The sequence below is a fragment of the Petaurus breviceps genome, unplaced genomic scaffold (assembly GCF_028583685.1).
Source record: "Petaurus breviceps papuanus isolate PSGF00001 unplaced genomic scaffold, PetGlider_PUasm1.0 90692, whole genome shotgun sequence".
NCBI classification, from domain to species: Eukaryota; Metazoa; Chordata; class Mammalia; order Diprotodontia; family Petauridae; genus Petaurus; species Petaurus breviceps.
Genome location: NW_027187313.1, coordinates 7,098,904 through 7,123,109, shown reverse-complemented (window position 1 = coordinate 7,123,109; position 24,206 = coordinate 7,098,904). Strand labels below are relative to the sequence as shown.

At 36.7% G+C, this 24,206-nt stretch overlaps 2 protein-coding genes across 6 annotated transcripts in view; both read left to right on the top strand.

Annotated features, from left to right (window-relative positions):
- The window catches only part of RABGAP1L (RAB GTPase activating protein 1 like), a 694,415-nt gene that overhangs the window by 293,833 nt on the left and 376,376 nt on the right, over nucleotides 1-24,206 (top strand). The window lies entirely within an intron of this gene.
- LOC138144201 (large ribosomal subunit protein uL30-like) lies at nucleotides 4,149-4,980 on the top strand. The gene has a single exon (XM_069065525.1). The coding sequence runs from the start codon at nucleotides 4,164-4,166 to the stop codon at nucleotides 4,905-4,907; it is 744 nt and encodes a 247-aa protein (XP_068921626.1). The 5' UTR covers nucleotides 4,149-4,163; the 3' UTR covers nucleotides 4,908-4,980.

The window sequence follows — 24,206 nt, the reverse complement described above, 5'->3', positions numbered from 1 at the left end:
GTTCAGTAATTGTTGATTCATTAACCTCATGGTAGTATTCTTGATAGTAATAGGGGATTTAGTAAGAGGGGAGGTTTGGGAGGAGGAGAGGGAAGAATTTAGGGGGAAAAGGGAACATGATATCTCTGTACAAATATTTAAAGGGTATATTGAATTCATGTAAAAGTATAAGGATCTACTCTTAAAAAAACCCAAAACCAAAACCAAAACTTTGTTAATATTCCAAGTAAGTTTAAGGTGGGGATCTATGCAATTTGCCAGTCTTTTCATTTCTAAGAATTCTTTATTGGAAGATCTCTGTCAACTCCCCCTAGCATTTCAGAGAAGTTATCTTCTTTCTACACATATTTTCCTTCTGTCTAAATCTTTTCCTTTTTCTGCTTGTACTAGCTAGAATAGGAAGCTGATAATAATCCTTGATACATATTCAGATTCACAAAGAGAAATCAACTTTTTATCACTGCAGTAATCAGGACTTAGCTTTGATTTTGCATTTACTGTTGAGTTATTTCAGATATTGATCAAAATAATTGTAATATCTTTTTCTTGGAAACTTCTTAATTTTAAGAATACTTCTAGGTTCCATAGACCAAAGAGTTGGAGATCTGTTTAGAACTCACTGTCCCTACTGATTTTAAAGCATCTTAAAATCTAAGGTACAATGGAGTCCCATCTGTTAAGTCTTAGCTCTGAAAATTGAGGAATTAATGAATGGTGAAGCAGTAGTATAAAATAATTTATATTTTTTTATCTCCTTAGACTGCCCACAGGGTATAATTTTTAGTGAAACATTACAGACTTTGGAAAGAAGGGAGCAGAATTCTGCATTTTTTTAATAACCAAGATGTTCTAATTAAATGATTCATGTTTGTAAGAAGTTAAAGAATAACATGATGACTTTGTACATAGTAGGTGCTTGGTAAATGAATCAATGAAGTTGTCAGTCTTGGGATTTGGGTGAAGCCCCTCCATAACATCTGTTTTTTTCTCAATTATTACGTTTATGCTTAATTTACCAAAGGACCAAAATTGTTCTCTATCTGAAAGATAGAGTTGCTTCTTTAATAAAAGGACACTTAGGAATTCAGATAACTGATGAAATGTTTAAGACAGTGTTTAACATTTTAAAAGCTTGTCATTCAGAGAGGTTTTTCTTAAATGACATCTTTTCACTTCTTAAAATTGATTCTTCTTTTGCTCATGTCTTTTTCCATTCTGAGTGTGTGGGTGGTATTTATATAAAACTTAATTGATTTTCTACAAATTATTTAAAACAAAAGGGCACAGTAGAGGTTACCGTTATTAGATAATACCAGAAAAAAATGAGTGCCATCTAGAGTGTTCTCTTTAACAAACTGAATAGCATGTAGGAAAGTGACTTAAAAGTGGTACTTACATGATTAGCCCATCAGCTCTCAAAATTTGTTTTAATGCTCTCTTTATACAGTAAATCTAAAACCCTTAGGCAAACGTTTGAAGTCACTTTGCCGTCTATCTCTACCCCTATCCAAACTTATTTCTTGTTATTCCTCTTTATGTATTCCATACTCTTCTTCAGATACATCCTGCCTTTGACTGCCTCCAAGCTATCAGAACATAAATCAGCAAGCAGTTTAAAGCACTTACTTTGTACCAGCATCTGTGCTAAGCTCTGGAAATACAAATATAGCAGAAAGACAGACAATCCCTGGCCTAAATGACTTTACATTGTAATGAGGAAAGACTACACATAAAAGAAAAATGAAGTGTGTGTGTGTGTGTGTGTGTGTGTGAAAGAGAGAGAGAGAGAGGAAAAGAGTGTGTGTGTGTATGTGTGTGTGTGAAAGACAGAGAGAGAGAGGAAAAGAGTGTGTGTGTATGTGTGTGTGTGTATGTGTGAAGACCCTGTGGAGATGAGTGAAAAGTATAGCATGGAGAAGAATGAAGAAATTTTTGGTCAGGCTAGTCGATCAGAAGTGAGGCATGGGGTGGGGAGAGGCAAAGATAGGGTAGTCAAAGGGTAAAATGACCTTCTAGAGTGAAGATATTTCTATAATTTGTTAGACAAAATTCTTTAGATAGTTTTTCTTAAGCTCCAGATGTGCCTTGTTTCTTGAAACCCTTCTTTTGCTTTATTACTCATCTTTTCCATCATGAAACCTTTACTTATTTACATTGATAAATAATGTGGAAAGGAAAGAACTGCCTGGATCATTCTCCTGAATTTGATACCAAAGCAGACAACTATAATTTAGAAGAATAGCAATGGAGAGAACAAGAAGTCCCTAGAAGACAAACTATAACAAAGAAGCCAGCTCAGGAAACACATCATAAGCCTGGTATGTTCTAGTTTTGATGGGAAACATATCTTATTTGGAGATACACTGGTGTTTTCTCTTTTGAAAGCAAAGTACCTAATAATTTCTTGGCTTGTCATAAAGATAGTATCATTCTTTAAAAATCAGAGAAATCAAGGACTACTGACTGCTATTCTTAATTTGATTGTCACCAGCAAGAAGGAATTGAGTGCTAGAATGGAAAGCCCTTATAATAAAAAAATTAAAATAGTTATTTGTTGTTCTCTTTTTTTGCTTCCACTAGACAATAAACTGTGGCCAGAGACTCTATTTAATCTAAATTTTATATCTGAAGTAGGACCTCGCATGGAGGTCTGCACACCATATTTGATTACTAAACATTCATTGACAACAACGAAATGATTGAAACTGCTTAGAAATGATAATGACCAGTTAGCTTCAAAGAAGAGGCACGAGAACATATTTTCTTTCCTTATTTGAAGAGGTGGGAAACCAGTTGCTATTTACATTCATTCTGAATGGTTGTTGTTGCCTCACTCAAAATGAGAACCTGAAAAGACTTTAGCTTAAAAGGGCCAAAGTCTCCGAATGCATCTTGGGTCATCTCCAGGTGTCCTGATCGATATGTGACCACTGGAGCCAGATGACTCTGGAGGAGAAAATGAGACTGGTGACTTTGCCCAGCCCTTCCTCACTCAAACCAAAGTCAGTTGTAAGTCATGTCATCATCTCCCTGATGCTATGGTCCTCTTTGAAAACTAAGGATAAACCACAACCACAACCTGAAGAGGTGAGAGACTATGGGCGTGGAGCCTTATATGTAAAACATAATAATGTTGGGCATGTTTCATGTGTTAGTGCTTGTGAAGTACACATTTTTATCTTTTATTCTTTGTTCTAAGAGATGGTGGGGGCAGTGATCATGTCAAGATAAAGAAATATATGAGGAAATATTAGTCATATAAAAACAAAAGGTAGAGATAATTTTAAAAAGTAAATGTTTCATATGTGAATGTGTATATACATGTTTACAGGTATACATAGAGGGCACACGACCAATTTAATAGGAAGGGATGGTATTTAAAAGGTGAAATTAAGAGGTGAGAGAGGAATATAATGAGAGGAGATGGGCAAAGACAGAATTTGGTAAACTATCTCATATAGAAGAGGCAAGGGAAAATGGTTACAATGGAGGGTAAGAATAGGAAGGCAAAAGGGAATGGGTCAACCTTATTCCCATTGAATTTGGATCAGGGAAGGAATGAAATACACACTAAACAGGGCATCTCACCCTACGGGAGATATGGGGAAGGGATTGAGAGGGGAATGATGGAAGGGAGGGCAGGCTGGGGGGGAGGGAGGTTGGAAGCACCCACTTTTGAAAAGGGATAGGATCAAAGTAGAGAATAGAACAAGTGGGAGGTGGGATAGGAGGGAAGGAAATATAGTCAGTTTTTTACAATATATCTACCATGTTAATGTTTTGCATTAGTGACACATGTACAACCTATACTGAACTGCTTATCTTCCTAGTAAGGGTGGGTGACAAGGGAGGAAGGGAATGAATCTGGAATTAAAAGTTTTAAAATCAAATGTTTAAAATATACATATATATACACTATTATTAATACTATTTTACATGTAATTGGGAAATAAGATATATAGGCACTGGGGCATAGAGATCCACCATGCCCTACTGGAAAAGTCGAAGGGGGTATGGGAGAAGATGTGGGAGAGAGCAGATTGGAGGAGGGGATAACCTGTGGGACCGTTATTTTGGGGTGGTAGGTAGGGGAAAAATGGGGAGAAAATTTGTAACTCAAAATCTGGCAGAAATGAATGATGTGTTTTTTTCCGGCCGGAATCATGGCAGGCGTAGAAGAAAAGAAGAAGCTACCATCTGTTCCAGAATCCCTTCTGAAAAAAAGAAAGGCTTTTGCAATACTGAAGGCCAAACGTTTGAAGAAGAAGATGGCTATAAAAAAGCTCCGTAAAATACAGAGAAAAGTTATCTATGAAAAAGCTAAAGCCTACCATAAGGAGTACAGACAGATGTACAGAAGTGAAATCTGGCTGGCTAGAATGGCACGCAAAGCTGGCAACTACTACGTATCTGCTGAACCCAAGTTAGCTTTTGTGATCAGAATCAGGGGTATCAATGGTGTTAGCCCAAAGGTCCGAAAAGTATTGCAGCTTCTTCGCCCTCGCCAAATCTTCAATGGCACTTTTGTTAAGCTTAACAAGGCCTCTATTAACATGCTGAGGATTGTGGAACCATACATTGCATGGGGTTATCCAAACCTGAAGTCTGTGAATGACTTGATTTACAAACATGGTTATGGCAAGATCAAGAAACAGAGAATTGCCCTAACAGATAATGCCCTTATTGCAAAATCTCTAGGTAAATATGGAATTATCTGCATGGAGGACTTGATCCATGAGATCTACACTGTTGGCAAGCACTTCAAAGCTGCCAACAACTTCCTGTGGCCCTTCAAATTATCTTCTCCACGAGGCGGAATGAAGAAAAAGACTACACATTTTGTGGAAGGTGGAGATGCTGGTAACAGGGAAGACCAGATCAACAGGCTTATTAGAAGAATGAACTAAAGGTCTCTACACCATGATTATTTTTCTAATGGTCTGTTAATAAAAATGCCTGTGACAGAAAAAAAAAAAGAAATGAATGATGTAAATCAGAAGTTAATAAAGCATTTGAAAAATGAAAAAAAAAGTAAATGTTTCTCTAGTGTTGAATGAATCTTTTGTATACCCAGTACTTTGCATATTGTAGGTGATGGATTAAAAAATTTTTTTTGAGTCTTTATCTTCTATACCTCAATACTCTTCATATTTCTTTTTTTTTTTTTAAGCAATCGGGGTTAAGTAACTTGCTCAAGGTTATACGGCCAGTTATTTCTGGGTGTGGTGCTAAGTATCTGAGCCTGGATTCGATCCACATGTCATACCGACACTGGAGCCAGTGCTCTTACTCGCTGTGCTACCTGGCTGCCCCTCTTCATACTTCTTAACAAAACTAAATCTTATGTTTGGAAATCGAAAGATTAATTATACTCTTTAAAATTGCTTTAAAAAATGTTTGCTGTTATTTCCATGCCCTAGGAGGTGGGTTATTGAAAACTAATGATAATATACTTTACATTCTTTACTCTTCACTGACATAATATTAGGTCCTTTATTAATAAATTGAAGACTGCACCCAACTTTTATAGACTATTCTATTGAAAAAGGCAAATACTTTGAGGATAAGAGAAATTGCAAATGGAATGGAAATTTAAGAAAAATTATTTGATGTTTATTATCTTTAGATAAGTAAAGCATTTGTTAAGCCTTTTAGCTGCAATTCCAATAATAGAAAACAAGATAGTTTTTGCCCTCTAAGAGCTTACGTTGTAATGGGAGAATACCACACTGAAATGGAAACTGGAGATTTCTCTAGAGTTACCAAGGCTGGGAGCCAAACAAGATAAGGCAGAAACTAGTTTATCAAAGTTCTGAGTGGCACCAAAAGTTATATACAGTTTTCTGCTTGGGAGGGAGTAGGTAGAAGTGATGACTGTGATAATGTCCAGGAAGTAGTTATCTATTTTGTAATTATGAGGAAAAATAGGTCTGTTAACTCATTATCAAAAAAGAAAGCATGAGTAAAAAATTTAAACAAAATCAAATAGTAGTATCTTCTTTAATAACATTTAGTGTTACCATATTGATATTCTACAAGGTGGAACTTTATACCTGTAACAGTTCTTGTCTTCTGTGATACTGATGTCATCTTGACCCCTAATGAATACATCAGTCAGCAGCATTTACTAAGTACTTACTGTATATTAATCCCTGTTCTGGCTTCTGGGGGTATAAAAACAAAATAATTAATGAATTAAAAACACTTATTGCATGTTTAAGAGGTCCTGAACATTGTATTAAGTGCTAAATATCATCCAAACACAGAGACTGTCCCTCAAGGGATTGCCCTCAAGGAGCTTATATTTTGGTTCAGAGAGATTGCACATGTATGATAGTTTTGGCAAGATAAGGTTATTCTGGTTTGAAAGCCATTGAGTTAGTGAATGGAGCCTTATGGGAGGAGATTGACATACCCTTTCCAGTAGCAATGACAGTATTGATTTAATTATTGTTCCATTATTGGGAGCTTGTGGAGGGTATTGGGGACTACTTGGTAGATAGCAAGATGATGGCCAGGACTTAAGATGAGGAGTAGCTGGTACTACCTAGACAGAATGGGCTATATGAGGTATACCCAGGTAGTATAGCTGACCCAAGAGTGGGAGCTGCTGACTTGGTAGGGTTTTCTACCTCATATCTTGGGTATAGGAACAGGGCTCCTTCCAAGGAGGTTATATTCCATGGTAAAACACTATATACATATCTTAGCACATACAAAATAAATACCAAGTAATGGGGTTGATCACCAGCAACTGGAATTATCTGGGAAAGCTTTATATAGAAGGTCACCCTTTAGCTGAGCTTTGAAGGAAACTAGAATTTCTAAGAGAGGAGGAAAGAGTGCATTCCAGAAACGGGGTTTATGTAAAGGCAAAGTGATAGGCCACTGAATGTGACAGAAGGAAGGTTGATTTAACTAGACTGCACAATGTATGAAAAGGAGTAATATGAAATAAAACTGGATAGGTGGTTGGAACCAGATTGTGAGGGACTTTAATTGTCAGAGAGGTGTTTATGCTGAATGCTAAAGATTCTAGATTCAAATCCTAGAGGTACTAGAGTTGATTTTTTTTTTTGCTTTTTGGAGGGACAATTGGGGGTTAAGTGACTTGCCCAAGGTCACACAGCTAGTTTTGTGTTAAGTATCTGAGGCCGCATTTGAACTCAGGTCCTCCTGACTCTAGGGCTGGTGCTCTATTCACTGTGCCACTTAGCTGCCCCAAGGAATTGTCATTCTTTAGGAATATCGGTGTGGTAGTTATATAGAAGAAGGATTAGAGAAACCATTTAGGAGGCTATTTAAGAAGTTCAGAGAAAAGATGATGAAAGCCTGAACTATGGTAGTGGATGGAAAACCTAATGGGATTGAAGTGAGAGATATTGAGGAATTGATAAGACTTTGGCAGTTGATTGGATATGTTGGTGAGGGAGAGTGAAACCTAGATTGCTGCCAGGTTACTAATTTGGGTGACTGGAAAGTTGATAGCTCATTCAACTGAAATAGGAAATTTGGGGTGGGAGGAGACACACAGACAGACACACACACACAATGGAGGGAAAAAGTGTTTGGAAAGTTACCATGTACCAGGCATTCTGCTAAACACTGGAATTACAATTATAAACAAAAAGAAAGTCTATGCTCTCTAGGAGCTTATGTTCTATAGGGGAGAAGTCTATATACATAAAAGGGAGATTGAGAGGAAGGTACCCTCAAGGTGGAAAAGTAGTTGGGGAAGACCTGGGCTGAACCAGGTTTGAAATGAATACAGAATGGATACTTCCTAACATGGAGGTCCTAGGGAAGAATTCACTGATTAGAGGAAGAACCTGTAAAGATAGAGGTGTCACCAGTGTGAGGGAACTGGGGTGGTCATAAAGAAGTAGTCTGAAGAGCTGAATTTGACCAGATAGCTAACTAGGAAGTCATCTGCATAAATATGCTCATTGAACTTTTGAAAGCTGATGAGGTAACCAAGAGAGTGAAGAGGGACCAGGACAGATTTCTAATATATCTGCAGTTAGGGAGATGGGATATGAATTATAATCCAGCAAAGGAAGCTGAGGAGAGATCATACAGGTTGGAGGGGAACCAAGAGAGAACAATGTCAAGAAAACCCAGAGAGGCAATAATACCTAGGAGGAAAAGGTGGTTTATAGTGTCATACACCATAGAGATGTCAAGAAGGATGAGGGTTCAGAAGGTGATTGGTAACAGAGAGAACAATGTCAGTTGAATGATGAGGTCTGAATCTAGATTGCAGAAAATTGAGAAGTGAGGGTTGAGGAAATAGAGGAAACAAGTGTAGGGTGTTTTTTTTTTTTTTTAATGAGTTTAGCTGTGAAAGGGAGGCAAGATATCAGACAATACTTTGAGGAGAAGCTTGGGGCAAGTTTAAGGATAGAAGAGAGTCCTGGTGGCTTATAGACAACAGAGAAAGAACCAGAAGATAAGGAAAGATTGAAGTTTACAGTGACCTGGGAGATAATCGTGAAGGCGCTCTTTCATAAGAGATGAGATAGGTGCTTGGAATCAGGGTATAAGTAATGACTGTATTTAACTTAAATGTACATCATGTATCTTTACCTGTAGAAAGTAAGTTTCTTGAGGGTCGGAATCTCTAGATTCAAGCAAGGTACATTGTATAAAGTATGTATTTAATAAGTGCTGAAATTTAAGTGACATTTTTCAAAATGTTTTGTTTTAGAAACAAAAATATTATCCATATACTACCACCGCTACTACTGATAAAAGCTCACATTTATATATATAATGCTTAGCTTGTGCCAGGTAGTGTGATAAGCAATTTACAGTTGTTTTCTCATTTGATAGTCACAGCAACCCTGGGAGGTAGGTGCTTCTTATTATCATTCCCATTTTACAGATAAGGAAACTGAGGCAAACAGATGTTAAATATGTACTTAAACAGTTGTGATGATATATAGTAATTTGATCATAATAGGTGAAAAATATCTGTGAAAAATGAAAATTCACTTCTGATATTGTCTTATATTGTATCTTATATTTTATTGATATCTTAATACATTTTTATTTCCCTTTCAGTAACTATTTTTAAGGAATTTACTTTATCCTCAGTATGATTTTATTATATCTCTGGGTTAAAGTCTTTTTCAGAGGCTCATACCTTTAACAGAAGTCAATGGGAAAAATCTGTTTCAACATATATAAATTAGCTTCATAGGTGGTATTCCAGAAATGTAGCTGTTTTATATATTGAAAGATACTCTGAATCCTAGGTAAGTTATTAGAAAACAGATGGTACCGTTTTCTTTAGGAAATGTAGCTGTTTTATATATTGACAGACACTTTGAATCCTAGGTAAGTTATTTAGATGATGTAGCAAAAGAGAATTTAGAAATCATTGAGTCAATTGAAAATAATCCCTACTGCCACCACCCACAGTATACTCAATAAATGGCAACTTCTTTTGAATAAGTCAGTATTTTAACTCCTTGGCCGATGTTCTTGCCTTCTTTTCACTGGTTTCTCCCCATGCCTGGAACACTCCCCCTTCTCATCTCTGCCTCTTGGCTTCCTTCAAATCTAAGCCTTTCACAGTTCTCCTTAACCTTAGGGTCTTTCCTCAGATTATCTCCAGTTTATCGTATATATCTCTTGTTTATACTTGGTTGTTTGCATGTTGTTTTCCCCTATCAGTCTTCTCCTTGAGAGGATGGACTGTGGGGTGTTTTGTTTTTTTATCTTTCGTTGTATCTTTGGTATTTAACACAGTGCCTGACTGCTGCTCTGTAGCAGGTATTTTATAAATTCTTGTTGTTGTGACTTGGCCATCTGGATAACTCTGGTACTAGGTAGGAATGGTGCCATGGTTTTACCAGAGAGAAAACTTCATTCTTAACTAGTGCTCCCTTTTAACTGAGGTCCCCCATGTTAAACTTGACCAAGTACCTAGGAATTGTTCATGCTTTCAGATTATTGAAGTTAGTGAATAGATAGCAATCAGCTACAAAATGACAGTTGTTCAGAAGAAAATTATTCATTTTCAGTGTTCAAAAACTGGCAACAGCTTAAAACATTCATAAAATTCTGGCTAATTGGTAGCATAATGTAAAAATGATAATGTGAATTGCAAACAAAGTAATTTCATTCTCCAAAAAATTAAATGTTGCTATGAATTCTGTCAGTGCCTTATTGTTTTTATATTGTATATATTTCATTCCATGTCATAATAAAACCTCATATTTGCCATTTTTTTCTCCATTTCTATCAATTCTCCCAAATATGGTTTTTTAAATATTACTATCTGTTCACTTTTTAAAAAAATGTCTAATTATACCACTCGGGAAATTTAGAGAAGGAAAACAAAATACCATATAGAGAGAGGAAAGTTAAATGCTACCTGTTACTTTTTGAATTGCAAGAGAGGCTCATTTTTTTTTTTTAATCACTGCTTGTCTAGGTAATTTCTAGCAGTTACTGCTACTTCAAAGATTAACTTGTAGGAGAAGTGGTCTGTCATTGTTTATCCTACTTACCTATGATAGACTAGTGTGTGACATAATTATGTAGATGGCTTATCTAATCTAGTCCCTGAAAACCTAATAATTAGGTATAAAATTAGATTCTTAGTGGAAATTTTAAGATGGCCCTGAAAAGAATGCATTTTTCAAGAGTGAAGAAAAAATATATCATTTTTAGATACAGAATAATTATTACTTGCCAAGTACCACTGATTTTTCATCTCTTTCATGTCTTTGTCAGAATCGAATTGACTTAGATTGAAATGGGCTTCCTCATTTCTTGATTATTATACAACTCTTTTTAAAAAATGACTGTAAATATAATAATGACAAAAAATAGTCAAGCCTTACCCAAACAACCTAAAGTTTAACAAGACACAACCAAAAGAATTAATAAACAAAAACCAAACATATAAGATGTTTTATTGCCTTCTAGGCCTCCCCAAGATTCTCCCAACTTTAGCTTTGTTTTCTTTCCTTTTTTTGCATCATTTTGTAGACAAGTGTATATTTCTGGTACTGATTATTTCATTCTGCATAATTTTATGTAAGTCTTTCCAGGTATCCTTGTGCATATCATTTTATGATACCATCATATTCTATCACATTAATAAACTCTAAGTCAAAAATTCCTTAGGGCAAGAACTAATTTTCATTGTCTTTTAAATCTGAAGCGGCTGGCTTAATGCCTTGCATATAACGGGGGCTTAATAAATGTCTATTGAATGAATTAACTAATCTATTTCTACTTGTGGGATATGTAGCTTTAAAAAAAATTTCTTTTTTAATATTAAAAATGGGTTTGGGGAGTGCTAATTTTATACTGTGTGAAGGTCATCTGCCATTATCAGAACAACAGGAGGAAGAAAGAGAGCCCAGAAAAAGTGAAGATAAACAAAATATGCTGTAGGAGGAATCACATATAGGAGAACTTACCTTTTCCTCAGTAATAATAAGGAAAAGAAACATGGAATCAAGAGAAATTACATATGGAACTAACCATTACTGGGGCACCTAAGAATAGAGAAAGAGACATTTTAGCTTTTCTGGGTCTGAAGTCGTAGGGAGAAATTCAGTTCGAGAGGAAGACATGTATCACCCTCCCTTCTCTGCAGAGGTGAAGGATAGCCAATGTGCTACAGTGCTTTAGAAATATTTAAAGAGAAAATCCAGTGATTTCTGGTCTGGAGTTTAGGGAAGAGATTGATTGTTTGAGATTATCCACTGGTAGGCAAGAGGTGCGATTGTTAATATTGTCCCCTGTGTAATTTGACCCTGAAATCCCTTACCCTGTAGAAATTATATTTTATTTTTTAAATGGCTAATTGAAAGAGTAATAATTTTGATTACTTCTAGTGGGGGAGATGTATAAAACAGAAGATAGACTTATATAACAAACTGGAAAGAAAAAGCACCCTCTTAGTCTCTTACATGGAAGTAACCAGAGGTAAATAATACGTTATTCCTAAAACTCTAACCGTACAGTTCCTGGTGTCTCCTAGGGCTGAGACTGATGTACCATAGAAAGCTAGGGCAGAAAAAGGTTAGAACTAAAAGGTCAGAAAGCTAACTATTTTTAGGCTAAGTATTGAGCACCTTATTGGATTATAGGACTACACTGAGTGATATGTACATCTTTGAATCTCAGGGGCCAACCCATACATGAATAAGGAATCCCTTTACAACACAGCTAACTAGAGGTTTTCTGGCTTTTGCTTTGTGGTCTCTAGTGAGAGAGAATACAATTATGCACCCTTGGTGACTCCTTCTATATTTGGATAGTTCTAAATTATTCTTACATTAGTCCTGAATTTTCATCTTTTCTTTTTACCTCTCACTGCTTGCTTAATCTGCCCTTCAAGGCCAAGAAGAAAAAGTTGTCTTGGTAAAGGGGAAATCATACTAGAGTTGGATTCAGAAGACGGGGGCCCAGATCCCTGACATTTTTTTTTAAACTTGGGTGTCCTTGGGCAAGTTCTTTAACCTTTCTAGACCTCACTTTCTTCATCTGTGAAAGAGGGGGAGGGTTGAACTAGATGGCTTCTAATCTTTGATTTATGATCTTAAGTCTGATTCCATTCAGAAACTACAGAAGCTAAAGATAATTTACCTTTTATCCTGTGCCAGGGGTGAAGAACCTGTGACCTCAAGGCCTGTCACCTGGGCCTTTTCATTCCCAGGATAATTCCCTTCAACCTGTCCTCATGTGATGTGATCTCAAGAACCTTCACCCCTCTGATTGCCTAACCTCTTGTTCTCTAGCATAGCATTATCCATCCTTAAAGGTGGCTTCCAGAAGGGAATGTCATATACCCAGTGTAACCTGAACAGCATATTGTCTCCTCTGTCATATGACCCTGGAAGTCATTAGCTGTAGAAATTGTATTTTATTTTTTAAATAGCTGACTGAAAGAATTAAGATTCTTAAGAGTCTTAAGAAATATATGAAATAAGTATTTAATATATTATGTATCAATATAATAATATAAATATATAAAATATAAAAAAATCTGTGAAGACAGAGGATGGGCCTATGGTACAAACTAGAAAAAAAGAGGTAACCCCTTAGTTCCTTACATGGAAGTAATCAGAGATAAATATGTTTGAGAATTTGTTGTTTCATATAATATGATATATCATTTGACCCTGAGCAAGTCACTTAACCTCTATTTGGCTCAGTTTCCTCACCTGAAAAATGGAAATAATAGCTCCCACATCTCAGGGTTGTTGGGAAGATCAAATGAGTAAATGATTTTAAAGCACTTATCTCAGTGCCTGTCACATTGTAAGCATTAGATAAATGTTAATTACTATATGTACCTCAGTAGCTTCCATTTAGAGGGTTTTAATGAAATGAAGAAATATCTTATATTTTTTATTCTTTTGTTTTTATGATCTTCAAATTAAATTGAACAAAGTAAGAATTCCTAGCAGCCAGAATCTTAGGATATTAGTTTTAATGAAGTAGCTTGTCATTAACTTTTAGATTTTTTTCACATTTATTTTTTGTTTAAAGGATATTTGAAACATATCCCCCACCCCCACAAATTTTGTCCTATGACCAAAAGGTTCCAGTAACTGAGTTTTGTTATTACCTTTGTAATGGAAAAAGGCTGATTTGTTACTAGAGGTCCTGAATGCTTCATTTGTGCTTGTGCATCTCTATTAATGCCTGGAAGATATGTCCTGACACTTGTTCTCCTGTGCTGACTGCTTTCAAATGCATTCTGCTCTTCCTGAATTCCATCGAGGCCTTAACAACTGGGTGATTACTGTAGCATCTCTCGGAGGGGAACACAAGCTGCCTATCAACTCACTACCTTGCAGGCTTGATTTGTTTCTGAGATCCTGTTAGTTACGTGTCTGTTACTTCAATCACACTTAGAAATAGGATTTTGAAAAAGTCATTTCATTCCTTTTTAGAGTTTTTAGTTAGGTTTGGAAAGATATCCTCACTTAGCATATTCATTTTTATTTATTTACTTTAAAAATATTGATTCAAATTGATTTCTGTAAATATTTGAAATATAATTGTCTTTTACCTACATTTTCTCAAGTCAGAACAGATGAAGTAAAAAATTTCTGTCTCTGTTGCTTAGAAAGATTTTGGGCTTTTTACATATATTCAGGGTAACCAGACATCTGAAAAATTAAGTAGAACTTGTAAAAAAAAAAATGTGATCATTATTTCACACAGTTTTTCTCCCCATTATTAGGTACAGATTCCAAGGTCAGCACAACCAGCCAGACAATTGTTAGATGAATGGAATAGTCAAATTTATTTTAAAAAACAAATAAACCCCAAACTCTTACACAACAACTATCCAATTGAGATGATTTAGCATGACTTTGGTAAGTGCTGTGTTGCTCTGAAGGCTAAGAATTAGCTATAAAATTTGCTTCTGCCTTATGCTATATTTCAGAACAAATCTTGCCTCATCATTTTCACTGAATTCTGTGAACTGCTTCCCTCATCTCTGCCAGACTTAAGGGGTCACCCTTTCCAGAGGAAGAATCTTTGCTGTTGCTAGCAGATGGTGTATCCAGTGTTGAAAAGTGGTTAGCAGTAGTTGAGGCCCTAAATTTTCTTGGGTTACCGTTAGTTAAAGGTTGTTGTTAGCAGTCAGATACGTTCCTAATAGAGGTAAACCTTTATGCTTAGAGTTGTTTTCCCACTAGTCTTAAGACATGCCAAATATATTCCACGACAGCATTTCTGATCGACCTGGAGGCAGTGAGGTTATATTTGCTAAATCAGATTAAGCTCTTGTATCTAAAATCCATTTGGGATATTAAAGTTGCTGATTGATAAGCTCTCTGAGGAAATTGAGGAGGCTTTTCTAGAAAAGAGGCCCCTTGCATGTGGGGTTACACTTTCCCTGTGTTTTCATATGTTCCTTCTTCCAAGTTGTGGCCAGGTACTTTGACTCTATAGAAATTTGTAGTGCTGGCAAGTAAATGTGTACAGTGCCGTCTCTTTCCATGGTGATAAAACTCCATAAAACTTAACCATAATTAAATTTTTGCTTTCTGTGGGTTCTTTGAAACTTTATCAGGGTCTCCTTATAAACTCCATTAGACTTTTCTTTCAAGCAAGCAATTTGAATCCTTAACCCTTGGCTTCATTTAGAATCATGGAGAGAGTGCATTTGTTGGAAGGCACCTTAGAGGCCAACCCCTCTGTTGGGGAAAAGGGACAAACATTTATTAAGTGTCTAATTATGTACCACACTGCGCTAAGCACTTTACAAATCTTATCTTGTCTAATCCTCACAATAACTCTAGGAGGTAGGTGCTGTTATTATCCCAGTTTTATTTGGGGGAAACTGAGGCAGACAGCAGTTAAGTGACTTGACCAGGATCACACGGCTAGTAAGTATTTGTGGCTGCATTTGAACTCAGGACTCCCTGACTCTAAGCTCAGTGCTTTATCCACTGTGCCAGAAGTAAAGAGACTTGATCACAGTAAAACCCTAGTCTCCTGAGTGGCCTAAGTTCCTGTTTTTTACCATGCTACCCAGTTAAAATATCAGGCAACCCAGGTATTAAGAGAGGCATGGTCTCCAGGAATAAGGAAATGAGAGTCCTAATGTGTTCTTCTTGGTTAGATCCCCTCTGGAGTATTATGTTCAGTTGTGGGTGTCCCAGGCAGGCAGGACACTGATAAACTTGAGAGCAGCCAGAGGAAGGTGGCCGGACAAGGACTTTGAGTTTGTGCCATATGAGGGTTGTGATTAACACATTGTTCTAACCTCAGAAATCATCATTATTTCTTTTGTATGGTCTTCTGCTTGATATCTTGTTGTTCCATAAGCCCAAATCTAGGGCGCTCTCTGGAATTTTGGAAAAACAAAACTTATCTCACTCTGAGATTCCTTTTTATCCAAGTTGGCCTCTTGTGATTTGTTTCCATTATACTTGATAAAGGCCATTTGCGCACATACTATGTCAAAAGTAAAGGGTGTAAAGTAATACCTCATCTGCAAATTCTGATGGTGTTTAGAATTTAAACAAAAAATCAAAGCCTTGATTAGATGCAAAGTACTGTGATAGGTATCAGGGCTACAAATAAAACAATCACATGTCCCTACCCTCAAGGACCTTGCATTATTTTATTTTTGAAATTTTTATATTATTATCTTTGTTTTCATGTTACCTCCATTTCTGACTATACTCTTCCCTGACCCTACCCAGTGAATTATCCATTGTAATAAGAGGAAGAAAAACCTATTCAACATAAGCAAACCATCACATCAACCAAGTCTCATGGTGAATCCAATATTATACCCCAATAGTTCCCCATCTTTGCAAAGAGTAAAAGAAGTTGAATTTCTTTTTTTCTTCTTTTTTTTGGAGGGCAGTTGGGGTTAAGTGACTTGCCCAAGGTCACATGATTAGTTTTTGTGTTAAGTGTCTGGGGTTGGATTTGAACTTAGGTCCTCCTCACTCCAGGGCCTGTGCTCTATTCACTGTGCCACCTACCCACCCCTAGAAGTTGAATTTCTTAACTTTCCATTACTAAGTTTCTTGGTCATTCTTATAGAATTTATTTGGTTGTTTTTCTTTTCTTTACATTGTTGTAGTCATTGTATATATTGTTTTCCTGGTTCTCCCTTCATCACTCTGAATTCACAGAAGTCTTCTAAGGAGGGCTTTATATTCAAATTGTAGTCAAATAGGGACGTAAAACATTATTTGTACTACTGAGGTCAGGAAAGGAATTTTAGTCTAAGCAACCCAGGGATGATGGGTGGGGCATCGGGGCAATAGATTATCATATCCTTTACAGTAGCAATATTAGTGTTGATTTTATTTTTGTTCTCAGAACAGGATAGAGTAAGAGGTAAAAGCAGGGTAGTGATGATATAAGTATATGGTGACAGAGCTCCTGGTAAAATGCCCATATTGGGTAGCCCCTGGTGTCATGGTGGATCATTGGTTTTTATATGAAGCACTTCAAGGAAAACCTGGGTTCAAGGCTTGTCTCTCATAGTTACTAAACTGTGTGACCATGTCCTAGTAATTTAACCCCTCAATACCCTCAGACAATTCTCTAAAAATAGAAATTACAGAGTAATAGAGGTAGTTTCCTAACTTTGAGTTCTCCGCAGCAAAGAAATTACAAATCCAGACCTGCTGCTCTCTGTCCTCACTCCCAAAGATGCATTGCTACATACTCTTGTCTGTAATTGTTCATATTTATGAAACAAAATATTTTTAAGATGTGTTAAGTTTATTGTGAGGATTGTTAGACCACTGTATATTACTTTTCCTTGAAGTCCTTGTAATTGGATGGGGGTGGGGGAGCACACACAAGCAAATATGTACAAACATACATAGGATAAATAGGAAATAATTAATGGCAGGAAGGCACTAAGATTAAGAAGGATTAGGATTTTATCTAATCTAGTCCTTATGGACAAATGCATTGTACCTTGTGCTAGTGATGCTGTTAAATTGGGCCTAGTCCATCAGTCATGATTTGAACAGTAGAAATTTAGAGATTTCAAGGGACTAACCTAGACAAAAAGTAATGATTCCTTCTGATACTCTCTTTACATAGCTTTCTTATTTGTCATAATGTCACAATTATGGGAGGTTTTTGGGAAGTATACAGAAAATTAATTTTCAAATGCTTATGCACAGAAAGCCTTTTACCAAGTATCCAAAGTGATTGATTTATCTATTAGCTTCAGCCTTCCGGTGGATGAGATAATATGCTATGAGAAGATCAGAAGGAGAAAGAAGAATGACATAAAGACCCTTCATAAGCCCAAAACTGGATAAATGATTCAGAATAAGCCAGGTGTGCAGACAAAGCTAGGCTATCACGATAGCACCTACCCTAGCATCTCTGTGTATGTGACTTCCAAATGTACCCCTCTTCTCTTGCTAGATTTCAAATTCCACTTTGCTAACTTCCTGCTGGTGACCTCCACTGTAGTGTCACAAAAAGATGCCATGTCCTTCATGTCCTCCTCTTTTCCAGATTTCTCTTTTGAGAGCATTACCAGTAACCCTCCCAGTCATGCAGGTTTGTAACCTTGGAGTTAACCCTGGATTTTTCCCCTCTCCTTCACTCTATATCCAGTAATTTCCTAAGTTCTGTTAGATTTGACCTTCACAAAATGTCTCCCATCCATCATTCTTTCTTTTCACATAATTAACTCTCAGGTCCTACTGACCTCTTTCTTGCCTTGACTACAGAACTCGTTTCTTCCTCTGTTTCCTTCCTAGTCTCTTCCCTCTCCAATTCATTCTCTCTATACTACCAAAATAATCTTGTTTTTAAAACACAAGTGTACACATGTTGCTTGCTCAACAAACAAAACCAACAAGAACTTTATTTGTAATTTATTTATGGTAAAATTAAATTGCTTTGGTTATTTTAGTATCTTATGACCAGGTAATTGATTTTTTTGGTAAAAAAGACCATCTCTCTGGATGTCCTAAATACTTCTGAAGTGTCAGCCCTGTGCCTCCCTCAATACAACTTGGTGCTTTTGTCCTTTTATGAATCCTCCTGTCAGGATTTGTATTTAAATGTTCTCTTGGTTTCTTTTTTCTTTGGGTTACCTCAATTAGGATTTTAAAATGAGAGGGGAATCTAGAGAATAAGACCACCCCCATGCACCATGCAGAAATCTTTCAGCATTTCTTCCAGGTGGCCCTACAAACCTTATATTCTATTTCTTCTCTGATTACTGAGCAAATGCTGTGTTTGCCCAATATGTATGTTCTTTACAAGTTGGAACAATTTTCTTTATTCCCTTTGTAACTAACCCAGGCATTTAAAATAGTGTTTTGCAAATTTAGTGCATGTATTTAATAAATGTTTATTGAATGAGATAGATTTAGAGATCTTCTATTTCTTCTAGAGTACTCACAGAATCAAAGAAATTTTTAGTCCAAAGGGGGCTCAGTGGTCATCTTATCCAAACCATAACTAAAAGATATCTCCAGCATAGCATGTCCAACAGGTGGCTATCTAGCTTCTTGAGAGAACTTTAGTGAAGTGAACTTGCTACTTCCCATGTTACTTTGTTTGAGATAGCTCTGTGATAGTAAATTTTGTAGGAAAGGACATTAAGATTGAGAGGGGTTAAGGGACTTGCCTGGGGTCACACAGCTAGTCTAAGGCAGGCTTTTAACACAGCTAAGTTCCATATTGATGCTAACCACTCTGTCTCTAGACTCCATGCCTTTATAGTGACTGTCCATTGTGCTTGAAATGTTCTCTCCACCTCTGCCTCAGCATCTCTGGTTTCCTTCATGTCTTAGTCTTCAAAACCAAATATTTCTCATGCTCACTGGTTGGCCGGTAACAGGCCCTAGCCCAAGCCTCACTTGCTCAAATAATAAATGAGTGAGAGCTAAAATTCCACTTTTTACAGAAAGTTTTTTCTAGTTTCCTTTAATGTTCATACCATCCATCTGGGATTATTTCCAATTTGTCCTCTGTGTGTGTGTATAATCTCCTGTTTGTACATTGTTGCTTGCGTGTTGTCTCCCCACATCAGGACTGTGAGGTCCTGGGGAGAAGGGACTTTTATGACTTCCCTATTCTGATGCTTAGCACAGTACCTGGCACATAGTAGACACTCAATATTTGTTGTCTTGACAACTTATAAGAGACCTATAATTAATATTGAGCAAACAAAGCAGTTATACAAATGTTATGAGTATTTCAGTAATTCCAAGATCGTTGTTTTCTTTGGTAGGGATATTCCCTCTAATATACAATTTCTTTGTGACTTAGTAGATGATCTTTGAAAATTTCCAAAACTGAATAATTGTTCCCCCATAACCATTTTGAATTCAATTCAGCTGATCCTTGACCATTACTTCTCCAGCTCATCCCAGACTTGTACTTAGGACTTTACCAACTTTGTACTGAATCTTCCTGCTTAGTTGCAGAGACCCATAGATCTCAGGGTCACATCTACACCAGACAAGGGTGAGGCTTTCTGTGGGAGGTTTGATAAACTTTTCTTTCCTCCAACGCTTATAAATTTATTCTGTGCTATGCTTCCCTTTGGGGGAGACTGGGCCTTTTCTCCATATAGTTGAGGGGACCTCTGGGGATCAAATTCTGGTTATTATTCTGTTTTTTTTTCCCCTATGGAGTCTGGACCAGTGGAGAACATATCTATAGCGTGGGTATGGAGACTCACTTCTATACCCCTTATTTGTTCAACATATATTTAACTTGCATTTGTTGTAAATTTAATCTGTGCTCTCACTGTCTCTCTCATGTGCTCTCTCATACATGTGTGTATAAATATACATATATGTTATTTGTTTTTTACCTATGCTTCCTCTTCTCCTGCTCATGTATTATTCTATTTGTTGTTGTTGTTGTGGAATCCAGGGGGTCATTTTCTTACCTTGTTAATATAGTTTTTCATCATTCCTGCTGCCTCTTCTCTGGGATGGTGTTGATTGCTTCTTCAGTTAAATGAAACTACAGCTGGAGATAAATTGGTTATGGTTTTGTGGCACATGATAAATACACATGTCATTGGCAATTGTATATCCTACCCAATAACTAGTTCTGTATTCTGAGAGATTTTCTCCTGAGAGTGCTGGGGGAATTGTTATAGTATCATCCATCAGAAATGTTATTCCTAGTAATGAATCTGTGAGACAGATCTCGACCAAGGACACCTCGAAGAAATGAATGTTCTCTCTGGATGTAGGACTATATATTTTCATCATAAAGCTAGCTGAATTTGCCTTAAGTGCTTAATCCCTTCTCATACTACTAACAATGACATCAAATGTATTTTGTCACTGGAAAGGATTGAAGTTCCTCTTTAGGAATAACCAAGCAAGATTTATTTGTTTATAACATCTCCAATAGCACCCTTTTTGTATATTCATTTTAATTCCTTTTGGAATCCTGGCAAATTGGAATTTAGATTTTAATTGGATTGGAGGAAGATTGCACTGTACTCTCTTTTTAAAAGAAAATCTATTGGTAATTTTTAAATGTTCAGAGAATTATATAAATAGGGATGAACAGAATCTATTTCAGGGTAAGGTAATTACAGCATCATTGGATAGAAAATTTCTGTATAAAAATAGCCAGCCTCAGATGGTGTTGGAGAAAAGTAATTAAAGCTGGAGAATAATGAAAAAATACCCCTTGCTTTGCTACTTTATTTTAATAGCAGGCTTAGTGCCCTATAATCAAAACACTGAGTCCTCACCTGCAAGTTTCTATGTAATAAAGACTAACCTGTTGTTTCTTCCCCAAGTGAGATGTCTCCTTTTCCTGTCTTCTATGCTCTGTGGAAGGTTAGAATTTATAGGGTCCATCTGGTATATAAATGAAGCATCTTTGTCCCTTTAAAAAAATGTTTATGTATTTGTATGAGATGGCTAGCTCTGTATCTATATAAAGATACTGATTTTTTATTTCAGAATTTAAAGCTGAATATATATATATATACATATATATGTGCACAGACACACATCACACACACACACACGTAGACAGACAGACAGACACACACACAAGTAATGTCAAACATAGAGGGCCAAACCCAAGAGACAATAGCACCACCCCAACGTTTGTGTAATCAACCAGTCAATATGTGGCATGATAAGTTCCATCATTCTTCATGTCCCAGATCTATGGGACAGCTAATCTTGGGTTGGATTTCCAACAAAATCACAGTTAATCGTATTTTCCCTCAATAGTACCCTCAGGTTCCACTGTGTGTGTGTGTGTGTGTGTGTGTGTGTGTGTGTGTGTGTGTGAGAGAGAGAGAGAGAGAGAATAGATGAGATAAGAATGCTTTATAGTGGTGATCAGTTGAAGGAACTGGAGACATTTATCCAGAAGAAAAGACTCATGCAGATCATACTAGCTGACCTCAAGTATTTGAAGGGCTATCACCTAGAGGAGAGGATTGCCACCTTCTATTTGGCCCCAGAAAGGAACAGTTTCTTAAAAAATGAAAGTTGTCCAGAAGTGGATTCAGCTGCCTCAATAGACATAGAGACTTTCTCCTCTGTGTAGGTCTTTAGGCAGAGGCTGGGAAGCCACATGTCAGATATAGTGTAGTGGATAATAATTTGGTTGAAGAGTTGGACTGGATGACTTGGGATTCCTTTGGTTTAAGAGTTGGACTGAACACGTGTGTGTGTGTGCGTGCGTGCGCACATGCGCCTTGCAGGGAGAGGCAGCATGGAGTAATTAGTGCAATGAGGATTTTATCCTTTTTCTTGAATGGGCATCCCATTAGTAAAACATTTTTTTAGCATGTTCACCTAGTATGTGTATATTTATTTAGAAATTAATATACATCTACAGATAACATCACACACAATATAAATATACACAAAATTTTAAAAATATTTTATTATATTAGTGATATAAAACCTTTTTTCATATACAGTAGGATTGGATAGGTTTCATTATTTTAGAAATATCCCCATTAGTGCAGATTTGTGAATGATAATTGTTTTTATAGTAATTAAGTATTTAGTTAATTTGATCAATGAAGCTAGCCAAAGCAGGTGAATTTTTTCTAAAGCTACTTTTTGTTGAAAGATACATAATGCAACAATTAAATAATAGATCAAAAAAGTGCATGAACAGGACAGCAGGAGTCATTTCTCTCTGTGTAGGGATTCACCATAGACAATACAAAAAAAACAAAACAACCAAAATCAAGAAGCAAATGGTCTGATTTCAGTTCAATAGAAAGATTTTAATATAAATATAATATTGCTTCCTTTACAAGGTTCTGCTTAATAGATAGTATTGTATCCTGATTTTCAATTTGTGTTTGTTAATTGTTTTTCTATCAGCATTAAAAAGTATCAAAAAAGTTTTATTTGCTTAGATCATAGAGTGGAGAAATGGGAATAAAATATATTAAGATTGAAAAGGTTTTTGTTGAGTTGTTTCACTCATGTTGGACTCTTCATGAGCCTGTTTGAGGTTTTCTTGGCAAAAATGCTGGAGTGGTTTGTCATTTCCTTCTCCAGCTTATTTTTACAAATGAGGAACTGAGGCAGATAGTGACTTGTCCAGGGTCACACAGATAGTAAGTTTCTGAGGCCAGATTGGAACTCAGGAATATGATTTTTCCTGATTTCAGGCTTGGCCACTATATCCACTGCACCACTTAGCTGCTCTGAAACGTAAGTTGAGATAAGTTTGGGAGTGCTTTAATGCCAAACAGAGTTGTTGATATTACATTATAGCTTCTCTAGGGAGCCACGGGTGTTCTTTCAGTAATGGGTGACATGGTCAGACCTGTGCTCTTGGAAAGAAAAACACCAGAGGGCTTATTTTCAGGGGAGGGCTTATGTTGTCCTGCCTCAGCTCTCCTCCGCGGCACTGCTCTCAATGGCGCCAGCAAGCAAATCACTGGGGAAGAACAGGATGATGCGCTCACTGCTGCAGCTCTGATTGGATGCAGCTTGGAGCACGGCATGCGTTTCACCGGGGGGGGGGGACATTGCATACAGAGGGTACCGTAATGTAGCGTGTAGCGCAGGGGATCACCTTCACTACAGTAGCAATCTCAATAGGGCTTATTTTCGGGGGAGGGCTTATTTTAGAGGGATCTTACACAGTAAGGGGAGGGCTTATTTTCGGGATAGGTCTTATTATCGGGGAAACACAGGTAGGTTATAATTGCCCTGAGAGGCTTCTGCCCTGAAGGGAAAAGGGGAGATTAGGAACTGGAAAATCAGAGTTTGGGGGTAGTATTGAAGGATAATACATAAAAGTGTGACTATATTGGAAACAAGATCCGAGATAGGCTTTCCCAAAGATGTGAGAAATGTGAGATGATAGAACAAACCTCAGAATCATGCTATGGCCTCTTGGTTTGGGCTTCTATTTTTGTAATCATTGAATTAATGGATAGAGAAATGGCCTTATAGTCAGATTAATTTGGGGTACAGATTCAGCCTCTGACACATACAAGCTCTGTGACTATTGACAAATTTCACACCCTCAGTGACCCACTTATTTCTTTAAGTAAGTTTCAGATGAATTGCTTACAAGTAGAAGTTTCCATATTGGGAGTTTCCTATACAGATCTACTGAAAAAATTCTAACATGACTGTACTGTATATGAATTTTTCTTAATGATATTAAATATTATTTTGAAAATCCTGATGTAAGGAAGTTTGTGCAGGAGGGAGAGAGAAAAGAAAGAGAGAGAGAGAGAGAGAGAG